The sequence below is a fragment of the Aspergillus pseudodeflectus genome, assembly GCF_044049435.1.
Source record: "Aspergillus pseudodeflectus strain CBS 756.74 chromosome Unknown BJX68scaffold_75, whole genome shotgun sequence".
NCBI lineage: Eukaryota > Fungi > Ascomycota > Eurotiomycetes > Eurotiales > Aspergillaceae > Aspergillus > Aspergillus pseudodeflectus.
Genome location: NW_027263851.1, coordinates 114,722 through 137,978, shown reverse-complemented (window position 1 = coordinate 137,978; position 23,257 = coordinate 114,722). Strand labels below are relative to the sequence as shown.

Below are 23,257 nucleotides of genomic sequence, written 5' to 3'. Positions count from 1 at the left end.
ACAGTCGTAGACAGCTCGCTGAAGTCAGGCTACGCTCAGCACTGAGACTTGACCCCGAGATAGCTCCATTATCATGCTAAAAGATAATCCGAGCGCGCCTGAACTGCTCAAAAGCCTCAATCCACCCCTCGATTGGGTCCCGCTGCTCTGTAAATCCAACAGACCTCAGCCTCTCAGAACTAAACGGCCGATCAAACTCGAGCCACCAGCCAACGGAATCCAACTGCTTATTCCCAGCCCCAACGCCACACGTCAACCCCTTTGGCTTTCCATTCTCAGAGAATAGATGGCGGTATTTGTCGATGTACTCACTTGGTGCCAGCGACGCGTCCTCATCCGGGCTGGGTTCTTGAGCAGGATCCGACCTCGGACCAACCCCTTTCAACCCGAACCACGCCGCAATCGCCGGCCAGATATCATTCGCACTGATCGGCTCATCCTGATCAAGCATGTTGACTATCTTTCCTCCACACGTCTCCCCGTTCAGCGCTGCGTAAATTGCAATCCGACCGAGGATCTTTCCAGAAACAGGGGTATAGAGCGATCCGTACCCCGCTTCACTCCCGGGAAATGGGACTTCAGCCTCCTTGTCGCTATCGCGATGATTACACGCGTAAAGAGAAAGGTACTGCGCCCAGTGTAGTGCAAGGGAAAACGCCGAGCCATTTGGTGTGAAGCCAACCACGGCGTCGGGGCAGATTTCGGTCCACGTCCACTTCCGGATGCGACTCGCTTCCGTGAGGATCCGTCGGAACCAGGGGTATGCGACTGTACGCGCGTACTCTTCAGGTAGGCTGTCGGCGAGGGATTCGTGCAGCGGCGGTGTGAAGATTCCGCCCGGGATGTAGATGCCGTAGCCCTGCATGGGGGTGAGTTTAGTGATTCTTGCTGGATCGGGTCAAATGCGTACTCGAGATCCACCGGGATAGATAAATGATTTCAGATTTGGGGAGGTGATGTTCAGTGCTGAAGCGACGCGGCGCATCATATCACAGTTGCGGGTGCATTCTTCGATGTGGTCTTCGTTGACGGCAGTGAACACTGTCGCCTGTCAGTATGGAGCGATTACAATCAGCCATCGAGTGAGGACGGCGACGTACCGAAATAAAATACATGGGTTATACCAACTACTCCGGGAACTTTCTCCTGAAGTTGCTGCGCCAGGTCCTCGCCGGTCCCTTGCAGAAGATCGACTCCCGAGACGATCTGGAGTGAGGGGGTTTCTGGGCTGGATGGCCAGTGCAGATCATCCTTGGAGACGTGGCGGTTTAGCACTGCTGTGACTTTGGTGAATGGAGATGAGGCCGGATAGCCTGAGAGCAGCTGGTTGACCGTCGCCCATCCGAGCAGTCCGGCCGCCCCAAAGACGATTGCGTGGGTTGGCTCTTGGGCCATCGTGTCGAAATCTTTTTGTCTGGAGAAATCGATTGAGCGGAATGCAGATCCAAGGGTTTAAGTGCTTTACTCTGTACTTGTCAAGCAATCATCATTGGAACTCATAATGACTCATCACGCTAGCAACTTGCAAACTGTGGATCAATACCACATTCTCTCCCCGACTACGTCTGGACCTCATAGTCTATCTAGTAAACCTGCACAACAGCATACAGCTTGTGGTCGAGAGCTGGAATCCCATTAAACAACACGCGCACATTCGTCCCCTTACCACTCGTCCGCGCAATATCCTGATGCGCCTCACTCGAAAGCCTCCCGCCGCTGTAGTACTCCGGCAGCAGCTTGACGGCCGTGTCGTGGCCGACGAGATCGACCTGGGCGTCGCCCCACGGGTGGTAGTTGTGCACGCCGACGACAACGTTGAAGAGCTCGCCGTTGGAGGACTGAAAGCGCAGCGCGCCAGATGTGCCGCTGCTGCCCATTGTCAAGGTGTGCTGGCCGTCGTGCTCAGACCAGATGCCGCCGCCGCCGTAGTGCCAGGCGGCTTTTTCGACGATCTTGAGAGCGTTCTCGGTCGCATTGACCACGATCACGGTGATGCTGTAGGACATCTTTGGTATCTATTAGCACCTGGTTGAATTTGACCTTGGTGGGAGACAAACTTTGATGGGATTGTGTGGTTTTCTGCTTGAGGAGGTTCTTGAGTGATTGAGTGATGTATTGATTGATCTCGTGGGTCCGAATGATGGGACTCGAGGTGTCTTTATAGACGGGGGTTGACGCCAGACGGTGTTTACCACAAGCGGATGGTAACTTCAGGAGGCGCAGCTGAAGTGTTTGTCCTGTAATTATCTTTTGCGTAATTCCCACGCAGTCAGGCAGCCCCATTCTGGATCGCAAGCATTCTCGTCGTCACCTAGAGCGATGCAGTTTGTCGGTTTCTTCAATCAAATAGCGCTCCTGCACGTCCGCCGCGACTCAGTCAGCCAAACGACAGGGAGAACAAAACCATTCACTAAGTTGAGCAGCTGCAGGTTGCCTCTGTGGCGAGCACATAGCTCTCCTCTCGATAGGTCACAATTCACTCATTTCAATCACAAAACCCCACTACCGTGCATATTCAGTTGCTTAATGTGGCTGGCTGTACGGTCTCGACCGAACTAGTCGCTTTGCCCACGTCAAACCAGCCACGTTTCGTGCATGTCAGATGAAACACAAACATTCTTCCCCACACAACAGCTAGCGGAAGAAGAACGCACGGTCCCTGTTCAGCTAGCCACGGTTCTTGTTCACGAGAAAATGCCACTCACGGCACCTTCGATCGTATGGGGTAACGTCGCTTTGTGGTGGGCAGCTGAGAGGGCGACAGGTTGCAGTGGCTGGCTGCGATATTTCATGCAACTGGCCAACATACTGCCAGGAGGAAGGCGCTATCCTTCCGCCAGCCACTGGTTCCTTTGGTCTTTGCCGGGGTATACTGTTGTCGGGACGTGTAGTTCGGCCGAGGGTAGCAGAGGGCCGTGGGATGGCGGCTTGCTCCGTTCGTCGTGGCGATGAATATGCATTTTCCTGCCAGGCCGGGAACAATAAACTAGAAAGCGATGCAGTGTTTGTGATCCACAGCCATTGAACTCATACAAATGTTTCTCAGGGACTCAAATCCACGATAAGGCATCTGGTAAATGTAAATGTAGAGAGCTTAGCGACCACTACCACATGGCTCCGGTATCTGGTGAGGCCTCGTTTACCTGTAGATGACATCCATTGACTGCTATGAGTTCTCCAAGTCTGATCACCTCAGAGGATACTTCCTGATAAGCTTTCTCCTCCAGTCATCCATGATAATAGTGCCGTCTTTCCACAGACCTCTTTGTTGCATGTTTTCTCTCTATTCCCCTTGCGGATCTCAAAGTGTTTCGGCCAACAGCTCCACGGCCATTTCCAGGGTATTGTGCGCCGCGCAGCGGGCCGCTTCGTCGTCCCCGCGAGTATTGTGGTAGGGGCATGCAATCTTTTTTCTGAACGAGCTGTCGCATGGTCGCTTCCGTGGCTGTAGAAAGGACGCGGACGGATCGTCTTTTGGACTGTAGGGCCCGTAGGAGAAAGGCACCAGCATGTCAATCGACATGATCGTCACCTTCCTCCAATCTTATTAATGACGGTATAGAATGTTGTGTCTACTTTTTTTAGCTCCCCTTCGGTGTCGAGCAGCAGCCGAACCAGCAAATCCTGAGGGTTTGCGCCAGTCGCCTTGCAGGTCAAGGCTGCAGATTGCAGGTACCAGGCGTCGCTGTCGGCGAACTGCCAAATGATCAACCTGCCAAGGTCATTGACCCAAGTGTGCTCTTTCCTACTGTTGAGAAAATAAAAGGCCACGAGTCGTCTAGAGGAGAGAACCTTGGTTGATTCTACGGAAAGCAGATGATGGATCACCGAGGAAACTACATAGCTTTTTCCCGATGACTTGCCGCCCACAATCCCCAGCACAGGCTCATTGCCCTTGCCTTCCTAGGCAGTAAAGTCGGGTTGCGAGAAAAGCCACTCGCCCGTTCGTGGCACCTGCTGCTGGCGAATGTTCTAGTAAGTGGTGCACTCGTGCAACTGATCCTTGAGTACATCAAAGACACTCTGGTATTCCTGCCATGCTCCGATGACAGGGTCAATAGCGTTGTAGCATTGGGAAGCCGGTACAAACACCTTGAATCAATCAACCACGGGCTCTTGCACCTGGATCGTGCATATATATCTACCTAACTGCGACAAAGCGTCTGCGACCAATCCGCCCACAGTTTGGATGACATTGTGGGTAGCACTAAATATTTCCTTGACCATGTCCCATCTCGATGAGCGCTTGCTGCCCTGGCTCTGGATTCTGTTCTGGCTTGCCAAAACACCTTCTGGCTGAAGATTCGGGTCATACTTTGGCCCATTCGACAACGATCTCGCAGCTTTCTTCACGACTCAGCGACAGCTGGGTCGAGCCCAGCGTTTGCTCTGACAGGTAGGAGGGCGTTGGTTAGTGATACAGCTTCCATAGTTGCGCCTTACTGCGCATTCTGGTTCCGGAAGAAGTTGTCTCAGGATAGAATGGGCGTGTCGAGGAATTTGAGAAAGAGTGAGACTCCCTGTAGCATTTTCAATACTGCTTCCATATTGTAGTTTTGCCCGACGATGGTGTCGTGTCCTCGCCCTCCCCATGACGCTAGGGCCCACAACTTAATCTGCCGCTTGTCCCCACCGTTCTCTCATCAGTATCGCCAGGACTCGAAGTTAGCCAATCAACCGCACCACTGTAGGTGGCCGACCGAACATGTCGGAAACATGACGGCTGCGACGTGTGTCAGTCCATTTGACCCTTCGCAGTCATGACATATCCGTTTCGCCGAGCTTGTGAGGTGGAAATAGTGGCCTGGCCACCTGAAGCTTCCCCTGATCCTATGGCAAACACCCTGTGATTATTAACTTGACACTGCATTGGCAGTTTAGAGCGGGAAAAAGGGAGACAAAACGAAGATGAAAGGGAATAAATGGATAAATGAGAAGAAACGAAAAACTGAAAAATACTGGTTAGTAGGTCTTGCTATTATATAGCTTGACTAAATGGCTAGTATCAAGGCACCAGGAGATGTTGGAGCTCAAGTATAGTTCTTTCCAGTTACTAATAAAGCAATATCCATACTTGAATTTAAAATTCCTGCTCCATAACTTTTCCCTTGCTTCTTTTACTCTTCTCAAGGGAGACGCCGAGGAAGAGTGCGCGGCAAGGTGGGCCCTTTTGTATTGTCACGGAAATGTCAAACCACGAATAGTAATAGCTACGTGGCATAGGGCTGCGACTTGGTCGGTTCATCATGTTCTCGGCTTTCCGGATGAGAAAGACAACCAAAGGGATGCCTTGAATCACTGTACAATCATAGGCCAAGAGTTCGCGCATATCCCAAAACTATAGTTCAACTTTAAAAGTGGATTATTCATTGACCATCACCAGTTAAGGCACCTGAATATATATGTCTAAGCTATTGCATACTTGAAGGACTTGGAATCAGCTTAAAATGCTATGTTCAACTAATACAATATAGGTGTGATCAGGAAGACTTGATCATGTGTGATTCTACGTGCTCCGAGAGTTTGCAGGTCGGTCGAGACCTCGTCGGTAGGACTCGGGATATCGATCATATTGATATCCACTGCCTACCTCGGGTATACCAATTCCTCCATTAAGGAGGCAGACAGGCACGGTTGGAAGGACTTTTGATTCATTCGTTCGATGTTTGCCGAGTCAAGCCGGCAATTGAAGTCACCGTACTGCCTTAATCTATTGACATCATGCTCCGGTAGCTATGACGAGTGACTCTCGCCTGGCGTTTCAGGTCACCTCATGCCATATAGTATTTTTGATTCAATTCCACAGGCGGTGGGCGCGGAGAGTGTGCACGAACGGGTGCTTTAGCATCCCGCAGCATTTCTGCAATTTCTGTAAGTGTGGTGCTCTCCGTCATTTCGACTTCCTAGGTTTGCTATGGGCTGCTATGGGCGGTCTCCAAAACCGAGGTCGGCGAGGGAGCTCAAACACGAGCAGAACTAGCATAACCCTTTCTAAGAGATGGGCGCCATCAAGCTAAGTGTGGGCGGGACATGGATTGCTCGACATACCATCTTACAGTATCTACTGCAGTCAGTCAGACCACTTATGGTCCCATCCACCAAGCGGAAGGGGGGAAGGCCAATCGACACGCAGATGGGCGACTGGCGCAATCAACCCTCGAGCAGCGCTGCAACCAAGTGCCTCACGTTCAAATCACACCAAACGTCGGACCTGACCCATTTCTCGAGTCCAAGCTATTCTAGCTGTATTTCCTGCGCAACAAGGGTCCCGCTGTAGGTAGTGAAGGAATTTGGGTTGGGCGCACGATCTGCTTCAGAGGGACGGCAATTGAGACCAGTGCGGCAGGCGATATAGAGGAGAATTCGTAACTTGATTTTGGACCGTCGAGTCGATATCTAGCGCGTTCTTGACGGGGCGGAATGCAATGCTTGACTGCTCATTGGAGAAGGCCAGTGGGAGATGCCGGATCTAGGCTCGGCTCGGTGTATGGGGTGGCCCAGAGTCATTGCCGCCGCAGGAGATGGCAAGGCCTATGGAATACACCGGATTAGTAGCTACGACGGGTTGCCGGGTGCAGTCAGCTCACCATGCAGCCCTGGAAGACAACCGGCTCAGTGCATATCCTCGGCCCCCGAAGTCTCCTCTGAGAGTAACCGCGACGGCAGCTCCTGCCCCTTTCGGCAATTTCCGTAGCCTGGCTCTCTAGAGTCTGGCCAATAGGAATCTTTGCTTTGGCTGCGGACAAGAATCTGGGGAGGGTTCCTGGAATAAGATGACGTCGGGTTCGGAAGATGGAATCCGTGGTCGCGGACGAGGATTTGGAGATGATCGGCTTGGGGTTCCACTTCTCCAGGTTACGTGGACAGTGGTTGCTTCCCCGTGGGGTGGCACGCGAGCCCGGCGCGCCTGCCATTGCATCCGATACCTCGAGGTCGCGGGTTACTCTGTACCCTTCTGGATCACCATCTCGCTGTTCTTGTGTTTCGGCAGCCCATGTGTGATGTCAGTGTGCCAGGATTCGGCGCGAGGCTGCTGGAATCTTCTAATCAGTGAAACGCACTATCGCACATCAGGTTTAGACCCAACTTAAACGCGCATCCCCAGCCAATCAGCCGTGTTGGATATCTCAGAAGCCGAGAATGTCTCCACTTTCCCATGGGTTGACCCCGGAGTATCCCCGGATAAGGCACTGCCCACTTCCATCCCTGTTCTGGGAGCTCTCCCGATGCTGGGTGAGGCGCCAACCGGGTGCTACCAGCTTCTGTGGACCGGCCTTTGACCGGCTTCGCACTCGGCCTCTTCCCGGTGCCTTAAATTCGCTCTGCTTTCCGTCTGTCATTGCTTTTGTCTGGACCAGCTGAACGGCCGATTATTTTTTCTCTTTCTTTATATCTTCATCTCATCATGGCGGACAAGGTCGAGCCCACCGATACCCAAATCACACCTCACACCTCGGTCCGAGACAGCCAATCGTCAATCAAACACAGTGCTCACCATGAAGAGATCACTCGGCAGAGGGAGCCTTACGGCCCAGCCGGGCTCAAGGGTGTGCTTGCCAACCCGTTTGTCTTCATGTGTGCCGCCTGTTCCACCCTCGGTGGTCTGAGTTTCGGTTACGACCAGGGTGTCATCTCGGTCACCCTCGTCATGGACCAGTTCCTGGAGCGCTTCGTCGAGATCGCCGACGGCCATCCGGGCTCCGGGTTCTGGAAGGGGCTGATGACGGCCATGTTGGAGTTGGGGGCCTTTGTCGGCGCTCTCAACCAGGGTTGGCTAGCGGATAAGATTTCTCGCAGATACTCCATCGTCGTCGCCGTCATCATCTTCATTATCGGAGCCGTCCTGCAAACCGCCGCTGTGGACTACGCCATGCTCACTGTCGGCCGTACCATTGGGGGTATCGGCATCGGTATGCTGTCCATGGTTGCCCCTCTCTACATCTCCGAGATCAGTCCTCCTGAAACCCGTGGTGCACTCCTCGTGCTTGAAGAGTTCTGCATCGTGTTGGGCATTGTCATTGCTTACTGGACAACATACGGCACCCGGTACATGGCCGGCGAGTGGGCTTGGAGACTCCCTTTCCTCTTGCAGATGGTACCTGCCTTTGTCCTACTGGCTGGTGTCATGGTCCTCCCATTCTCGCCCCGATGGCTCGCCTCGAAACAACGCAACGAAGAAGCCCTCGCGAGTCTCAGCAAGATCCGTCGATTGCCCGCCACCGACCACCGTATTCAACAAGAGATGCTTGACATTCAGATCGAGGTGCGCTTCCACCAGGAGCTAAACGCCGAGAAGCATCCCAACCTGCAGGGTAACGGCCTCGCAGCGGCGATTATGCGGGAATTGGCCGGGTTTGCAGACTGCTTCAGGAGCGGATGCTGGAGACGCACACAGGTCGCTGTCTTTGTCATGTTTTTCCAACAGGTTTGCTTCACCATTTGTCACTTTCTCCGGGAGTATTCTAACGGCAGCAGTTCGTCGGCATTAATGCTCTCATTTACTACTCTCCAACTCTATTCAAAACTATGGGCCTCGAGTATGACATGCAGCTCCTCATGGGCGGTATTATCAATGTGACTCAACTGGTCGGAGTCGTCACCAGTGTTTGGACGATGGACGGTCTCGGTCGTCGCCCTCTTCTTCTTATCGGAGCTGCCATCATGGGCATCTCTCACATCATCATCGCCGCTTTGGTCGGCATCTACTCGGACGATTGGCCTGCTCACCGACCGCAAGGCTGGACCAGCGTTGCCTTCTTGTTCTTGTACATGCTTGCTTTCGGAGGTACCTGGGGCTCAGTTGGATGGGCTCTGCCTTCTGGTACGTACACAACCGCCATTCCGTCACAGAATCGTATCTAACAAGCAACAGAGGTCTTCTCGTCCTTCCTCCGCGCCAAGGGTGTCGCCCTCGCGACTTGCGGCAACTGGTTCTTCAACTTCATCATCGTACGTCCATCCCACTCTTTTATTCACCACTTACTGTCTCTCTTCCGTAACTAACAAATGCAGGGCCTCATCACACCCCCTCTCATTCAAGACACGGGCTACGGCGCGTACGTCTTCTTCGCCGTCTTCTGCATTCTGGCCTTTATCTGGGCCTACTTCTTCGTTCCCGAAACCAGCGGACGTACCCTCGAGCAGATGGACGCTGTCTTCAAGGATAACTCGAGCAGCGCGGAGCGGGCTCGACGCAGCGCGATTGAGAATGAGCTGATGGAGGCGCAGCATGGGCCTATTGAGGCATAGAGAACATACCTTGGATTAGACCATGTATATATATGAGAAATGAGATCTCTTCTCAATTGCCCGAGTAATATTTCCCACGATCATAGCACCATTACTCGCGCCGAAGACAGAATCTAGAATCCAGGCCAAGCAGAGGCATCCCCTTCAGGCCTGATTCTAATCCTCCTCAAAATCCCCGCATCACCCTCTCCTCCTCCATCCACGCCCTCAATCAAGCCCTTATACCGCTCATCTCTAATTTCAAGCCACACCTCAAAAGCCTCCGGATGACTGACAACACCCGTCGAAAACCCCGGAGTAGTATCCGTCTCAACCCCATCCCGCACAGCCTTGCCGATCTGAAACACCGCGAGCGTCTGCGCGATCGCAAGTTAGATATTTGAGTCAACGAGAACACGTCCGGGACATATACGGCGTCCGAAACCGAAGACGAGGATGTGCGGGTCGAGCTCGGCGAGGGATCTTGAAAGCGTGCGGGTTGAATGTTTCGGGGTCGTTGTATGTGCTCGGAGCGTGGCAGAAGGCCCTGTTGCACGGTTGCACCCGTTAGCCGGTCTCTCCATTCCAGCCCCTATTTCCCTATAATCCGTGCATGGAGGAGAGGAGAAGGGAGTTAATACCGAATATTTAGGAAAACAACCGAACCAGCTGGAATCTGATCCCCGCGCCTGTTCCTGAATACCTCTGCAGTGCGCTGGAAAGTCGCGCCTGGAGACCACGAGGGTATAAAACGCAGTATAAGCAGCGAGTCGACGAGCCATGCCCCGGCCCGAAGGGCGATCGAGAACTTTTCCATCGCTTTATCTGCAATGTCGACGAGGGGGTCGGTACCGTTGTGGGTGATAAAGTAGCCATAACTTATCTTGAGGATTATCTCGCCGGCCAGACTAGTGCAGTCGTCAACTCAATTATATATCCGATGCCAGTTGTGTTTGGAATAAGGAATGAATAGGGAGTCTGGTTGGTAAACATACCATCTCACGCTCGCAAAAGCATCATCCGGTCTCTTCCTCGTCATCAAGCCAAGCAAGAACGGTACAACCTCGTCCTCGGCTAGATCATTAAATCTTGCACTACTGCTCTTTGCCCAAATCTCACGATGCATGGCTTTTCGATCACTGTGGCAGCGGGCATTGTTCGGGAGGAGAGTTATGAAATTGCCTCAGTCGCATCTGTTTTTTTTAGAACCAGAAATCATTCATGGATGCGGTAGGGCCGTGGATAGGAGATTGGATGGGAGATGGAGTCAAGGACGACGGACAGTTTCGCAAACGTACTCTCCGGCCTCTCGGAGTATTTTGCGGGCCGCTTCTCCAGGAGCTCGGATGAGACCTTATTGCGTCGTTGATGATTATCAGGCGTTGGCCGAGGACTGAGACTGTGCTTATCGGTCCTTCGGTCGAGTGTTAAATCGCATAAAGATTAGCTTGGGGTGGTCAGTTACCATGAAGCTCTTTATGTTTGGCCCAGTGCAGCCAATCCGGCGTTCTTTCAGGCGGGAGATGGCGGATGTTGCCGAGCAGTGGAAAGTTTGGGGCCAGGGGGTGTGCCCTTGATGGTGAGACCAAAGCACGTTTAAGCAGGTATATCCCTGATAGGGCGATGAGAGAAAGAATCAGACACATATATCTCAATCCGAATAGTTATGCAGGTTCCTCTCTATAGTAGGCGCTGAGTGAATATATGGAGTGGAGGCCTTGATCGGACGGAAGTCAACAAACTGCATCTAGAAATACAAGGGCTCGCATCTTCCTTTTGAGCAGTTCAAACAAACTATCGAGGATGGCGCAGAGGCACGGGCAAGAACTGCACAAGGCAGCCAAAGACAGAGTAACGACAGAGCATTCCTGTCGCTCCCCTAGCGTCCGGGTCGAAAGGGGTGAGGATCGCCGTCAAGGCTCACTCCCACTTGAACGGGCACGAATACTGAGAGCGGCTGCAACTTGATGGATCGATTCTTGTGGTATGCAACCCCAATAGGGCTCTTTGGGTCTCTGAGGCATCAAGTTGCATGGGGAATTCGACCAACAATGGGAAGAAAGCGGAAGAGATCATCCTGCAGAGGCTCATTACGTATTCTGGGTGCCTGGGCAAACTCTGCCTTGTCGATCGCGTCTCAGCCACATCCGAGCTTTGGGGTCTGACCATAAACTTAGTCCTTTATTTGTTAGACACTCGAACTGCAGACCCCAGACGAACGACTCAATCCAGGAGTTCGCTTCGGTTGCGGGACAGCGATCTACGCAAGGGGGCCATCTACGCCCATCTCAGCCTCATCTCTCGACAATGGTGGCTGATGCCTCCATCCACGGTAAACTATCCGCAGCCCTTCGCGTCTCTTGAGTCGGCCCTTCTTTTTTTCGGGGGTATTTAGAACCGAACGTATCAGTTTATTTCTGTTACCAAGCACTTGCATTCTTTCCCCGTACTTTCATTTTCACGGGCGATCTTGACAATCAAGATGGAAACCGCAACCACAGCAGCCCCTCCCCCACCGACGGACATCATGATCGGCTGGATCTGTGTCCTCCAAGCAGAATACCGCGCCGCTATCAGCATCCTGGACGAACGGTACGAGAGCACTGCCCTCGTCCGCGGGCAAGGCGACAAAAACCACTACGTCCTGGGCCGCGTCGGCACACACAACATCGCAATCAACCTCCCACCAGCTGCAACATACGGCCAGCTGCACGCGACGCGGATAGCGCTCGACATGCGCAGTACCTTTCCGCGCGTGCGTTTTGTGCTTCTCGTCGGCATCGCGGGCGCCGCCCCCTCAGCCAAGCACGATATTCGGCTCGGCGATGTCGTGCTGGGGACGAGTGTTGTGCCGTATGCGACGGGGAAGGAGACGGATAAGGGATTTGAGCGCCATGCGATGGTGAAAGCGCCGCCGACGGAATTGCTGGATGCCATTACGTTCCTGGACGAGCGCATGTGGTCTCAGGATGTTGTTCTTGCGGACTCTGTTGAGAGCGTTCGAAGCAAAACCGCGGAGAGAGGACAGGCGGATTTCCGGCGGCCCTGCCACGATCGACTCTACTACCCTGGATACATGCATCAGGAGACCGGCTGCGATTGCTTGCAGACGCAATCGGACGCGGGCTCGCAGCTCAAAGACAGACTGTACCCGCGCGGTGCTCGTGAACCCAGCACGATGGTCCAGCTCTTCCAGGGCGCCATCGGCTCCGACAACCGCGTGATGAAAAACGCCCACAACCGGGACGAGATCGCGCGGCGCGAGAACATCCTCTGCTTCGAGATGGAAGCAACTGGGGTCACGGACGTTGCCCCCTGTCTTCCCATCCGGGGCATCTCAGACTACGCCGATGGCCACAAGAACGATGGCTGGCATCTATATGCCGCCCTCGCGGCTGCAACCTGTGCCAGGGAGCTGCTGCTCTCTTTTCCACCACAGGCCGTGGCGCAGTTCTCTCTGACACTTCCTGGGACCCTCGTTGATCGGTATATCTCCGGTGCCGTCAGCAATCCAAACGCGTTCTCCGGTAGCGAGATCGAGAGGTTGACGCGGACGCGGCAGAATCTGATGGAGAGGCACGCGTTCCTCGAGGAGCTCATGAGGCCTGGGCTGCGCAGGATCAAGTCCGAGAAACCCGGTCCTGGTGCCGGAGACCTCCGGAACGAGATGCAAAGACTGAAGAGATTCCAAGAACAGCTCAGGCTGCACCTGCAAGACCTGGATCGCAGCCTGAACCAACACGACGACCTCCTCCTCTCGAGTGCAGACCCCAGCGATCGAGAACAATACGAGAGACTGAAGGTCCAAGTGCAAAAAGACGAAGAGGCAATGGACAGCCTCGCCGACCTCGTCGACACCACGAGCTCGCTGCTCACTACCCTGGGGAGTATCCGCAATGACGCAAACCTGAGTACGGCCGGCAGGCTGTTGTCAGCTGGTCGCGAGTATCTTGGAGGGGTCATGACGCGCTTGTTCCCAACTGCTGCAATCTCGCGGCGTGTGGACCAGGAAGTTGGAATACCCGGCAGTGGCCCATCACGGCCCAGTGATGCCCCTGAGATGGAAGCCATGCTGATGTTTGTATAAAAGGTTCATTGTCAATCCCTCGTGATGGGGATGTTATGTACGCAGTGTACTCTGGGTAATCTCCAAGTATACCGTTTAACATGATGATTCGAGCCAGGTCTATGCTGCAGAGGCACCGTTAGTCTCAAGTTAGATAAGGCAAGATGGATAAGATGTTAGCTACACAAACGTGCCAATGGCAGATAAAAACGTTCATAGAGAGAACGAAGCCTGACATCGATTAGACCACATTCTCATCATCCTCAGCCAGGATTGCAACCCCCTCTTTCTCTCTACCCTCCACATGTACACCTGCTGGTCAAATTTGGCAAGATATCATCATCAGCCAGTTGGTCAAGTTTGGCGACCAAGAGACCCTTGACCTCGGGATACTCAGCCATTGCAACTCTACAGATGCACCACCATTGCCCGGAACCACCAAAGGTCAACAAGGATTAACGCTGTAGGTGGAGGATGCTTATTGGACTAAACGCTCTATTTCCGCACGCGTGCTTGTGAACGTTCAAGCGCAGATCTGGCCGTCCTCGGCTATGATTTATTGCAATGTATAGTGGTCTAGATGCCCCTTTTCCTCTCCAAGTCATGATTCCAAATCGGCAGCTGTTCAAATGGAAGGGGGGTTCGTCGGACAAACTCAACTGATTAGCCTACCCATCCGCAACAGGATATATCATGATCCTCCTGCATATGCGCGACGCCAAGGGTAAGATCTACGCCCTGCAAGGCTCGGCAAGGGCGTTTGGTTCCCGAATAGCCTTTTGCTCTCAGGCTCGTATATAGAGACTCAGCTCGCCGCAGGCGCACGCCCGCGCTAGTGCTGCAGAACGGTTGAATTTGCGATACTACAATATTTTCTAAAGTAGAGCGGATCAGCATTGCAGTAAACAAACATAAGCTGAGCGAACCTCGCTGGCGCTGACAAATTCATCTCGTCGAGTCTGTCGATTGACTTACAGTGCGTTGCTCATCTCAATATTATCAATCAGTGTAGGTACGTGCCATAAGAATCGAGTACCGCTCAACGCAAACGAACTGGGAACTGATGGAGGGGTAGAACCTGCCGCCAGAGTAACAACAAGAGCCTATCTCATCGATAGCGTCATCAGCATATGGGTACGTTCAGCCCGTTTGGATAGCCTCGCGCCCGGAAACTAACAGTACGACCGAGTAAGACCCAATGGAGCCCGCCCACTCGTCCTTCTTCGAAGACGCAATCCACGTCACCCCTATCGACTCACACACGTACGCCGCCTTTCTCAAGAAGGACTGGTGTATCGGAGTTGGTGCGCGCCCCCTTTCCTTTCCCTCTCGCAATCTCGCCGAGACAAAAAGCCGAAGCTGACTCGTGGTCGGGCGCGACGTGACGAGTAGTTCCCCATGGAGGATACACAGCGAGCATCCTATACCGGACAACGGCCGTTCACTTCGCCACCACGCACAGTGCCCGATACAGGGGCTCAACTCCCGAAGCGACGACGCTGCAGGTAACATTTCTCGACCGAACGAGCGTCGGACCGGCGATGCTCCAAGTGCAGGACGTCAAAATCGGCGGGCGCCACAGCACGATTCATGTCACCCTCTCACAGCTTCCGGATAGTCTTCTTGCCAAGGTCGCAAAAGGGGCGAAGCCGGATCTCGCCGAGTTCACGAGGAGTAACCTTGACCAACTGCAACCCAAGCAGGTCGCATACATCACCGCGAGCCCGCCCGAGACGGAATCTGGACCCAGCGCGACCGGCGCATGGAGTCTGCATCCTCCGCCTCCCCCCGGGTCCAAACCAGACGGCGCAGTCGACCTCCCCGCATTGGCGAGGAATTCCCGGGATGCGGGATGGGAGCAATATAGCTTCCCTGGGATACTCAGGGCGATTCAGCAGGTGACGATGTTCGGTCCTGGCCCCCAATACCCGGCCAGTGTCGAAGAGCGGGCGAGGCGGGGCGTCAACCAGTGGACGCGGTTCAGTCCTGGTCCTTCGGGGAAGGTAGCCCGGTGGACCAATGAGAGCGTGATGTTTCTGATGGATACATTCCCCGTTGCCTCTGACCGAATGTGCGCGATGCAACTGCTGCAGCTCCGTCAACTGGGCCGCCCTCGGGATCCGGCCGAGGAGGCGTTGTCCTTTGAAAAACTCTTCTGGTACCCCACGCTGACCATGACGATTGATTTAAAGACTCGGATTCCCGCCGAGGGTGTAGAGTGGTTGTACACCAGAGTCAATACCAAGATGCTGCGTGGCGGGCGTGCAGATCTTGAGGTGGTGGCGCTGAACGAGCAGGGGGAGCCGGTAGCGCTGGGCGCACAGACGGCGCTGGTGGTGGACGCGGCTCGGAATTTTGCACGACGGCCAAGCATTGAAAAGCTTTAGACATGCTGAGAAATCCATGTCTTGCGTGCAGTCAAGCCTTGGGTCTCGGGCTGGGCGTGCACTGCGAGATGCCGATCGGGGCCTGCGGAACTTGGCCGAGTCCAGCAAACGTGCCCACCCAATTCCCACTGAAACAACTCTTGACATCGGGCCTTCTTTTACTCTCCGATGATCAGCCGATGTTTCCATGTGTCAATCTTTGCGATCGCTTTCTCGTAACTCGTCGTGTGCCAACATCATTGTTCTCATGAATTCAGCTGTATACAATCTACGTGGTGCACAGTAACAGCATATCAAGCAAAGTAATCGGGCCGAACGGCTGCATCCTCTCCACTGTAATGAATCAGACCGGCCCCAACTGGCTGACCGGACAAAGAATGTGCGGTGGGTCGTGGCGACGGGGTCGACCCAAGGCTGGTCTCATCCCCCGATACCTCCGACCTCAGTCTCTGGATCGAGTCAGCGCCGCTGAGAAATCACCCCATTTCACCCAGCAAACATTCCCCTCAGCTTCACCGGCCGACGTGGGGACACACGGACGGGGTCCGTTGAGGAGATGAGGGGAGAGGGGTGAAAATTATGCTGTCTCCACGGGGTATAAGTTGTTGAGAGCCTTCCCTCGAGCTGTCTCCTTTTCAGAATTTCCTCCCCTCGCTCGTCACATCCATCCTCTGCTCTCTCATCATGCCTTCGAGGGTCCCGACCATCTTTGGCCTCACCGGCCGGGCGCTGCACGTGGCCCAGGTTGTGCTCATCGGCGCCCCTGCCTTTATCGTCTTTGGATACAATCAGGCTGGTCTTGGCCCCCTCGCCACGCTGCAGAGCTGGGTGCACCAGTTCCCCGACATCGACACCGTCAACACCGAGGGTGCCGAGCGCAGCCACAACTCGACCAGCAAGGGCGCTGTCATTGCGGCCTTTCAGATTGGTGCGCTGATCGGTGCCCTCTCGACGACTTTCTTCTCGGACCGCATCGGCCGTCGCAAGACCATCTTCCTCGGCGCCATCCTCACCATCATCGGGCAGGTCCTGCAGGTGGCTTCGTTTGATCTCGTTCAGTTTGTCATTGGTCGTATCATTCTCGGTCTCGGTGTTGGTCAGTTCAGCGTCGCTGTCCCCGTCTGGCAGTCTGAATCGTCCTCTGCCAAGAACCGTGGGCAGCACGTTATCCTTGATGGCATGTTCATGTGTCTGGGATACGCCCTCTGCAACTGGATCGACTTTGGCCTGAGCCGTGTGGAACAGAGCAACACGCAATGGCGCGTCCCGCTGGCCCTCTCGCTCCTCCCCTCGCTCATGATCCTCACCTCCATCTTCCTCTTCCCCGAATCCCCGCGCTGGCTCGTCCAAGTCAACCGCATCGAGCAGGCCGAGCACAGCCTCGCCATCTTCAAGGGCGACGAAGCCACCGAGGAAGAAGTCCGCGCCGAAATCGCCGGAATCCACACCTCGCTCGAGATGACCGCCCACTCCAAGGGCTCCCTCTCTGAAATGTTCAAGAAGGACGACGAGGAGCGCCTCCTCTACCGCTTCACCCTCTGCGTCATGCTGCAATTCTTCCAGCAAATGTGCGGAGGAAACCTCATCTCCGTCTACGCCTCCACCATCTTCGAGGAGAACCTGGGTCTGGGATCCAGCCTCTCCAAGATCCTTGCCTCGTGCGCCCTAACCTGGAAATTCCTCTGCTGCTTCATCTCCTTCTTCGCCATTGACCGCCTGGGCCGCCGCATCTGCTTCATGGTCTCTGGAACCGGAATGGCCTGCTGCATGCTCGCCATGGCCGTAACCTCCTCCTTTGGCGAAGACAACCGCGCGGCCTCGATCGCCTCGGCCGCCTTCATCTTCCTATTCAACCTCTTCTACCCCATCGGCTTCCTCGGCGGAAACTTCCTGTACACGACCGAGGTCGCCCCCGCGCGCCTGCGCATGGCCATGTCCGCCGTGTCAACAGCAAACCACTGGCTCTGGAATTTCGTCGTTGTGATGGTCACACCCGTTGCACTGGACACGATCGGGTACGGGTACTATGTCATGTACACGATTCTGTCCGCGATGATCCCGATTGGCGTGTACTTTTTCTACCCCGAGACGATGAACCGCAATCTCGAGCTGATTAACCAGGTGTTCCGTGATGCAAGCTCGCCGTGGGAGATTGTTTCCATGGCGAGGCACTTGCCGCAGGGCGAAGTTGGGGAGGCGCAGCTTGCTGCTATCGCGAAGAAGGATGGGACGGCTGTTGAGATGAAGGAGGAGGCTTAGCTTAGATGATGTGATGATAGATGTTGTTTGTTTGTTAGTCATGATGTATAGAATTCCATGCACCTATTCTTCGAATTCAATCAGCGTTCAAGCTGATCAACTGATTTGCTACGCTTACACCATTGTCCGTATACCTCGTACTGTAAACTTCGACATCGCAATTAGCGATGCTGAGTGAGTGGGTTGACCTCGCATCGAGCCCCACAAAGCCGTCCTCGAAGCGAGCCCACCTCCTACTCAACGAGTCTGGAGTACCCCAAGTCCAAGTCCAGCTCGTCTCGAATCCCCCAGACTCCAGGTTAGAATGGAATGGAACAGACCCTGATTTTGTCCAGCAGGTTTGGTAGGGTAGGATCTGGAGCATTCTCCTCCGGAAATGCAGACGGAAACGTGACATCGAGACATTTTATTTGACGTCAAGCGGCAGACTCATTCCGCCGGGTTTCGGATGCGTGGTGGAGTATCGCAGGTCCTAGGCCGCCGATGTATGTGCCGGACTAAACATGTCCGGGGAAATGCCGCATACTGGGCTGTTCGAGGAGCTGATTTGGGGTAAGCATTGACGTTGAGTTGACGATGCATAGTATCCTAGTATCGACGAAGCACAATACAGCGTCACACGGTCAGATTCCCCTACAGAAACCTCAAAGAAGCTGTCGACAACTTAACCGGGTTTAGTATGGACCAATGTCAAACCCAATCAAACAATCGGCATGTTTTTCGGCCAAGTTAAAGGGGGTTTATCCGATGGGGCCAGCCGCCAACTACTGCCGGTCATCGGCACTTTCGCTTCGGCGGAGTGAGTCTGGGGCATCGCGGCTCGCCTCGAAGTTCCGATCCAAGTTGCCGTTAATATATCGCGGATATTTTCGGAGCCAATGGGAGCGAGGCGATATTGTCGTCGTCTGGGACAAGAAATGTATACCTAAGGTACAAGGCTGGGTGGGTGGGCACTGGCACTGGGGAGCGGATGTATATATAGCAGGAGGATCCGGCTTCCTATCCGGGGTTGGAATTTGGAAGGCGTGAATAAGTGTCTTCAGAGATATATTCCGGCTATCTAGCTATCAAGCTATTCTCAGCTATCCTTTTCTTTGAATAACGCTGTACCGAGTACGACTTGAACATACCATGGCACCCTCTATCAACGACTTTCCCATCGGGGACGTGTCTCCCCAGTCCGCCTGCCGCATTGGCATCAACGGGTTCGGCCGGATAGGTATGTGACGTGGCTCGTGTGTCTTCTTGTTTGTCTTTGTGCTTGTGCTTGTGGCTGCCGTGCCGTCCGTCTGTGACGAGGACGAGCATCACTCTCCGTACCGTGTCTTGGACTAACAGCAGTCAGGCCGCAATGTCCTTCGCGCCGCCCTCGTCCGATCGGACATCCAGATCGCCGCGATAAACCACACCTGTACGACCGTCCAAGACCTCCTCTACCTCATCCGCTACGACTCCTCCATGGGAAAGTTGTCGGACGAGATCCCCGTCCACGCCCTCTCCGACTCCCTCATCAGCGTCAAGGGCCAACAGATTGCACTCACCTCGGAGCGGGACCTCAAGAAGCTCAACTGGGCCGCATTAGGCGTCGACTACGTCGTCGAGTGCACCGGGAAATTCACAAAGCGCGAGCTCGCACTCGACCATGTCACCTACGGCGGAGCAAAGCGCGTAGTCATTTCGGCGCCGAGCAGCGACTCACCGACGTATGTGTACGGTGTCAACGAGGGGCGGTACAAGGCGGATGAAGAGCGACGGGTGGTGTCGTGCGCCAGCTGTACGACCAACTGTGTGACTCCGGTGCTCAAAGTGCTGCAGAGGGAGTTTGGAATCACGCAGGGTTTTCTCACGACGGTGCATGCGGCCACGCGGTCGCAGCAGGTGCTCGACGGGTACAGCAAGAAGAACCGACGGCTCGGTAATTATTCCCTGCCCTGTGGCATGAGATGAGGGGAAATGAAATGAGAGAAAGACAGCTGGCTGATGCAGCAAACAGGTCGCAGTGTCTTTGACAATATTATTCCGACGACGACGGGCGCAGCCAAGGCGATTGCGACTGTGCTGCCTGAGCTGGCGGGCAAGGTGACGGGAGTGTCGATTCGCGTGCCAACGTAAGTCTGATTTTTGGAGGTGTCCAGAGGCGATCTGTCGAAAAATGCTGACTCGCCAGACCGAACGTGTCAATGATCGACTTGACGGTCAGCACAGAGACGCCCACCTCGCTGGCCGAGATCCTGGCGGCCTTCAGGCGCGCAGCCAAGGCAGAGCTGACTGGGGTCCTCAGCGTCAGCGACGAGGAGCTGGTGAGCAGCGACTACCTGGGGAACCCGCACAGTGCGATTGTAGACGCCGCAGCGTGTAGCGAGTTGAATCCGCACTTCTTCAAGATCATGGCCTGGTACGACAATGAGTGGGGGTATTCGAATCGGCTGCTGGATCTGACAGCGCACGTCGGGCGGGAGGAGAATTAATCAGTCTGTCCTGTAATCTGCATGTGAGATGAGATGAATTGCCCATGTGTCAATCAGACAAAGCCAACCAGCAGCGGGGCAAGACGCAAGAAAGCGCCCGATGGCTGCATTCAGGCCTCGTTGAGCCCGCGAGAGTCGCCACGGCCCACCGGCCAATCATTGCCCTTCAGAGGCGCCAGGAACACGAGTTCGGCCCCTTTTGAATTGTTTAGATCGGCTTCGCGTGTTTCACCTTGCGCCACATCGCTGCGAGGGATGGGCTGACTATCCGATGTTATTGGTTGCTGTTTCGAAGCTTAGCGAGCCCAATTTACACCGTTCTTCCTTATAAGACTCCCCTTTCTGTCCTGTCTCTTTTCTTCTCCCCCTCAAGCAACGCTTCTGTCATTCCTTCGATTCTCTGTGCCCGGTGCTCAAAAACAGCAATCATGCTGAACATTCCTTTTATCCTCCTGGCTGCTGGCAGCCTGTCCACTCTCATTGCTGGGGCTCCGATCCCGTCCTCTCCCTTGAGCGCCGCCCGCCACGAAGAAGCTGTTCCTGCCTTCACTCCCTCTCTCTCCCTCAACAAGCGCACCACCGTCTACAACGTCCTCGGAGGAGCCGGCAAGCTCGTCCAAGGATGGCCTTCCCTCGACGCCTGGTGGCCCTCGTTTGACGAGATGTTCGAGGCCAACCGCGACACCATGGCCAACTCGTGCACGCAATGGAACGTCCCCAACAACTCGGACGACGAAATCGACAACATCTCCGCCGCCATCAAGGAGGTCTCGGAAACCTCTGGCGTCGACGCGCGCTACATCCTGGCCATCGTCATCCAGGAGAGCAACGGCTGTGTCCGCGCCCCTACCACCAACTACGGCGTCACCAACCCCGGTCTCATGCAGAGCCACAACGGTCTGGGCTCCTGCAACAACGGCGAGGTCCTCAGCCCCTGCCCCTACGCTCAGATCAAGCAGATGATCACCGACGGCACCGTCGGGACTTCAGACGGTGACGGCCTCGTCGGCTGCCTCAAGGCCGCCGGTGGAACCAGCGATGTCTCCTCGTACTACCGCGCTGCGCGCATCTACAACTCGGGTTCCATCGACTCGTCTGGCAACCTCGGCCTGGGCATCGCGACTCACTGCTACTCGTCCGATGTTGCAAACCGTCTCACCGGCTGGGCGACTGGTCCTAGCAGCTGTGTCCCCGACACCATCGGCACATTGAATGCTGCTGTCACCACCAACTTCCGCTTTGCGGGCAGCAGCACCTCGGATGATTCCAGCGAGTCCGACGAGACGACGGTTGAGAGCAGCTCTACCACCACCACCACCACCACCACCACGACAACTCAAGCCCCAGCTCCGACAACCAGCGCCAGCACGACCACAACTGCTGCCCCCGCCCCAACCCCCGAGCCCGAGGCCGACACCGTGACATCGACCACGACCACGACAACAACAATGACCTACACCCTGGTCCACGTCGTCCCAACCAGCACGACAACGCCAACCTCTGCTCCGACCGCACCCCCAGCCACCTCCGCCCCTGGCGCCTCCTCCACCGCGGCCCCCATCTACCCCTACGCCGACTCCGCCTGCAAGGAGTACTACACGGTCGTGGAAGATGACTACTGCCTCAAGGTCGAGTCCGCGATTGGCGTCTCGCTCGCTGAGCTCCGCGGGTTGAACTCCGGGCTCAAGGAGGACTGCACGAACCTGTGGCTCGGGTACCAGTACTGCATCAAGGCTTAGGTCTAGGACCGCTGATGCTCTCCTTTTCTTCACTTCTCTTCGAATCTTAGATTCTTCTTCGAGATCTATTCATCACTTCCTTTTGACGGCTGTGCCTGTTACATTGTACATATCAAAAGAGTGACTTTACGTTTGGGCGGTAGCTAGTTCTACCTGTCCGCTTTTTGATGACGAATTTATGCCATGGATAAAAGTACCCAACACAAAACTTTTCCTCTAAGACTTTAATTTCTAGCCTCGTATGTCCTGAATCCTGGTCGAAGCGTACATAGAATTAGACGGGCGAAGTCAGTTTCTTTGAGCTGACCTGAAACTGAAACCGGCTCCGCTCTGCTCGCAAGGCGCAGCACTGCGGCAAATCCCTAGCAAATCTTGAAAGAATCAGCCACCATGCAATTTGTACTTCTTTGTTTGCCTCCCTTATGGATGATGGCAAACGATCGTATGTTTTCCCGGCACCTGCAATTAAACCCGGACGTGATTCGGACTCCACATTCCAACGATGAGGTTGAGATCTCGACTTCGTGGATCGGATGTTGTTTGTCCGCGTCAAGTCTCGATAAAGAACACGGTCGGATTGGCGTCAAAATAAGTCTTTGATTGACAGAACTCGGTTAAGCACTCGGTATACCCGCATCATGATTTTGAGTCGCAAAATAGCATGCCACGGTCCGTAAACAAGGGATTCGATGCGGAAACCATGGTACGCTCCCATGCGGCTCTCGATATATATTTGGAACTCAGCCACCGAACCGCCCCCAGATCTCGAAACCTTGTAAAATTTGGCTGCAAACGGACTTCTTACAGGAGATGCCCTGCATTTCCCAAGTGTGCATTTTGTGTTACCAACTGCAAGGAATCGGCAGGCATTACGTGGTGTTGCAGCCTTGGGTTTTGATGAGCGAAATCTGAGGGAATTTTTGGTTGATGTGGTGCCTCAGGCAGCGAAGGAGGCGTCGACGAGGTCCACATCACTTGACCCAGTCATGCCTAAGGCAAGTAATGCCTAAGGCCAATCGCATTGCTGCCTGAGACTGAGCCCGGGCTTTCCTCCGATTGCGGAAAATTCGGATCACTTCAGCGGTAGATGGTACAGTGAACGTTCGATAG

The 23,257-nt window shown here is 54.6% G+C and overlaps 12 protein-coding genes across 12 annotated transcripts; 7 read left to right on the top strand and 5 right to left on the bottom strand.

Moving 5' to 3' along the window:
* Positions 1–63: 63 nt before the first annotated feature.
* BJX68DRAFT_247931 (uncharacterized protein) lies at positions 64–1,414 on the bottom strand. The gene is made up of 3 exons (XM_071041845.1): positions 1,101–1,414; positions 911–1,041; positions 64–859 (listed from the first exon to the last, which is right to left on the bottom strand). The coding sequence occupies exons 1-3, from the start codon at positions 1,393–1,395 to the stop codon at positions 77–79; spliced, it is 1,209 nt and encodes a 402-aa protein (XP_070893507.1). The 5' UTR covers positions 1,396–1,414; the 3' UTR covers positions 64–76.
* A 169-nt stretch (positions 1,415–1,583) lies between these two features.
* BJX68DRAFT_272207 (fungal fruit body lectin) lies at positions 1,584–2,006 on the bottom strand (the record flags this gene model as incomplete). Its single annotated transcript, XM_071047153.1, has 1 exon — positions 1,584–2,006. One exon carries the CDS (start codon positions 2,004–2,006, stop codon positions 1,584–1,586), a length of 423 nt encoding a protein of 140 aa, XP_070893506.1.
* A 4,200-nt stretch (positions 2,007–6,206) lies between these two features.
* On the bottom strand, positions 6,207–6,988 carry BJX68DRAFT_199008 (uncharacterized protein). The gene is made up of 2 exons (XM_071037539.1): positions 6,588–6,988; positions 6,207–6,531 (listed from the first exon to the last, which is right to left on the bottom strand). The coding sequence occupies exons 1-2, from the start codon at positions 6,912–6,914 to the stop codon at positions 6,397–6,399; spliced, it is 462 nt and encodes a 153-aa protein (XP_070893505.1). The 5' UTR covers positions 6,915–6,988; the 3' UTR covers positions 6,207–6,396.
* A 94-nt stretch (positions 6,989–7,082) lies between these two features.
* BJX68DRAFT_247927 (uncharacterized protein) lies at positions 7,083–7,630 on the top strand. Its single transcript, XM_071041844.1, has one exon. The coding sequence runs from the start codon at positions 7,141–7,143 to the stop codon at positions 7,360–7,362; it is 222 nt and encodes a 73-aa protein (XP_070893504.1). The 5' UTR covers positions 7,083–7,140; the 3' UTR covers positions 7,363–7,630.
* Positions 7,083–9,435, top strand: BJX68DRAFT_198956 (sugar porter family MFS transporter). The gene is made up of 4 exons (XM_071037538.1): positions 7,083–8,425; positions 8,476–8,821; positions 8,873–8,949; positions 9,013–9,435. Exons 1-4 carry the CDS (start codon positions 7,406–7,408, stop codon positions 9,247–9,249), a joined length of 1,680 nt encoding a protein of 559 aa, XP_070893503.1. The 5' UTR covers positions 7,083–7,405; the 3' UTR covers positions 9,250–9,435.
* On the bottom strand, positions 9,363–10,354 carry BJX68DRAFT_272205 (uncharacterized protein; the record flags this gene model as incomplete). Its single annotated transcript, XM_071047152.1, has 4 exons — positions 9,363–9,605; positions 9,662–9,775; positions 9,932–10,136; positions 10,224–10,354. The coding sequence occupies 4 exons, from the start codon at positions 10,352–10,354 to the stop codon at positions 9,363–9,365; spliced, it is 693 nt and encodes a 230-aa protein (XP_070893502.1).
* A 1,409-nt stretch (positions 10,355–11,763) lies between these two features.
* On the bottom strand, positions 11,764–12,373 carry BJX68DRAFT_247919 (uncharacterized protein). The gene has a single exon (XM_071041843.1). It carries the CDS (start codon positions 12,184–12,186, stop codon positions 11,866–11,868), a length of 321 nt encoding a protein of 106 aa, XP_070893501.1. The 5' UTR covers positions 12,187–12,373; the 3' UTR covers positions 11,764–11,865.
* Positions 12,360–13,954, top strand: BJX68DRAFT_247918 (uncharacterized protein). The gene has a single exon (XM_071041842.1). The coding sequence runs from the start codon at positions 12,407–12,409 to the stop codon at positions 13,313–13,315; it is 909 nt and encodes a 302-aa protein (XP_070893500.1). The 5' UTR covers positions 12,360–12,406; the 3' UTR covers positions 13,316–13,954.
* A 538-nt stretch (positions 13,955–14,492) lies between these two features.
* BJX68DRAFT_279444 (thioesterase family protein) lies at positions 14,493–15,681 on the top strand (the record flags this gene model as incomplete). Its single annotated transcript, XM_071048740.1, has 2 exons — positions 14,493–14,598; positions 14,687–15,681. 2 exons carry the CDS (start codon positions 14,493–14,495, stop codon positions 15,679–15,681), a joined length of 1,101 nt encoding a protein of 366 aa, XP_070893499.1.
* Positions 15,682–15,990: 309 nt separating this feature from the next.
* Positions 15,991–17,950, top strand: BJX68DRAFT_279442 (general substrate transporter). The gene has a single exon (XM_071048739.1). It carries the CDS (start codon positions 16,366–16,368, stop codon positions 17,938–17,940), a length of 1,575 nt encoding a protein of 524 aa, XP_070893498.1. The 5' UTR covers positions 15,991–16,365; the 3' UTR covers positions 17,941–17,950.
* Positions 17,951–19,071: 1,121 nt separating this feature from the next.
* BJX68DRAFT_279438 (type I glyceraldehyde-3-phosphate dehydrogenase) lies at positions 19,072–20,548 on the top strand (the record flags this gene model as incomplete). Its single annotated transcript, XM_071048738.1, has 4 exons — positions 19,072–19,159; positions 19,286–19,855; positions 19,934–20,048; positions 20,108–20,548. 4 exons carry the CDS (start codon positions 19,072–19,074, stop codon positions 20,406–20,408), a joined length of 1,074 nt encoding a protein of 357 aa, XP_070893497.1. The 3' UTR covers positions 20,409–20,548.
* Positions 20,549–20,779: 231 nt separating this feature from the next.
* Positions 20,780–22,355, top strand: BJX68DRAFT_247911 (uncharacterized protein). The gene has a single exon (XM_071041841.1). The coding sequence runs from the start codon at positions 20,837–20,839 to the stop codon at positions 22,145–22,147; it is 1,311 nt and encodes a 436-aa protein (XP_070893496.1). The 5' UTR covers positions 20,780–20,836; the 3' UTR covers positions 22,148–22,355.
* Positions 22,356–23,257: the final 902 nt, after the last annotated feature.

What these genes read in the sequence shown, in the direction of transcription:
- BJX68DRAFT_247931 (XM_071041845.1), bottom strand. Translation starts at nt 1,395, where the DNA reads ATGGCCCAAGAGCCAACCCACGCAATCGTCTTTGGGGCGGCCGGACTG. An exon ending in AACCCATGTATTTTATTTCG is followed by an intron (nt 1,042 to 1,100) that starts GTACGTCGCCGT and finishes GACAGGCGACAG; the next exon opens with TGTTCACTGCCGTCAACGAA. An exon ending in TCTATCCCGGTGGATCTCGA is followed by an intron (nt 860 to 910) that starts GTACGCATTTGA and finishes ACCCCCATGCAG; the next exon opens with GGCTACGGCATCTACATCCC.
- BJX68DRAFT_199008 (XM_071037539.1), bottom strand. Translation starts at nt 6,914, where the DNA reads ATGGCAGGCGCGCCGGGCTCGCGTGCCACCCCACGGGGAAGCAACCAC. An exon ending in TTGTCTTCCAGGGCTGCATG is followed by an intron (nt 6,532 to 6,587) that starts GTGAGCTGACTG and finishes TGTATTCCATAG; the next exon opens with GCCTTGCCATCTCCTGCGGC.
- BJX68DRAFT_247927 (XM_071041844.1), top strand. Translation starts at nt 7,141, where the DNA reads ATGTCTCCACTTTCCCATGGGTTGACCCCGGAGTATCCCCGGATAAGG.
- BJX68DRAFT_198956 (XM_071037538.1), top strand. Translation starts at nt 7,406, where the DNA reads ATGGCGGACAAGGTCGAGCCCACCGATACCCAAATCACACCTCACACC. An exon ending in TTGTCATGTTTTTCCAACAG is followed by an intron (nt 8,426 to 8,475) that starts GTTTGCTTCACC and finishes TAACGGCAGCAG; the next exon opens with TTCGTCGGCATTAATGCTCT. An exon ending in TGGATGGGCTCTGCCTTCTG is followed by an intron (nt 8,822 to 8,872) that starts GTACGTACACAA and finishes AACAAGCAACAG; the next exon opens with AGGTCTTCTCGTCCTTCCTC.
- BJX68DRAFT_247919 (XM_071041843.1), bottom strand. Translation starts at nt 12,186, where the DNA reads ATGCGCTCGTCCAGGAACGTAATGGCATCCAGCAATTCCGTCGGCGGC.
- BJX68DRAFT_247918 (XM_071041842.1), top strand. Translation starts at nt 12,407, where the DNA reads ATGGTCCAGCTCTTCCAGGGCGCCATCGGCTCCGACAACCGCGTGATG.
- BJX68DRAFT_279442 (XM_071048739.1), top strand. Translation starts at nt 16,366, where the DNA reads ATGCCTTCGAGGGTCCCGACCATCTTTGGCCTCACCGGCCGGGCGCTG.
- BJX68DRAFT_247911 (XM_071041841.1), top strand. Translation starts at nt 20,837, where the DNA reads ATGCTGAACATTCCTTTTATCCTCCTGGCTGCTGGCAGCCTGTCCACT.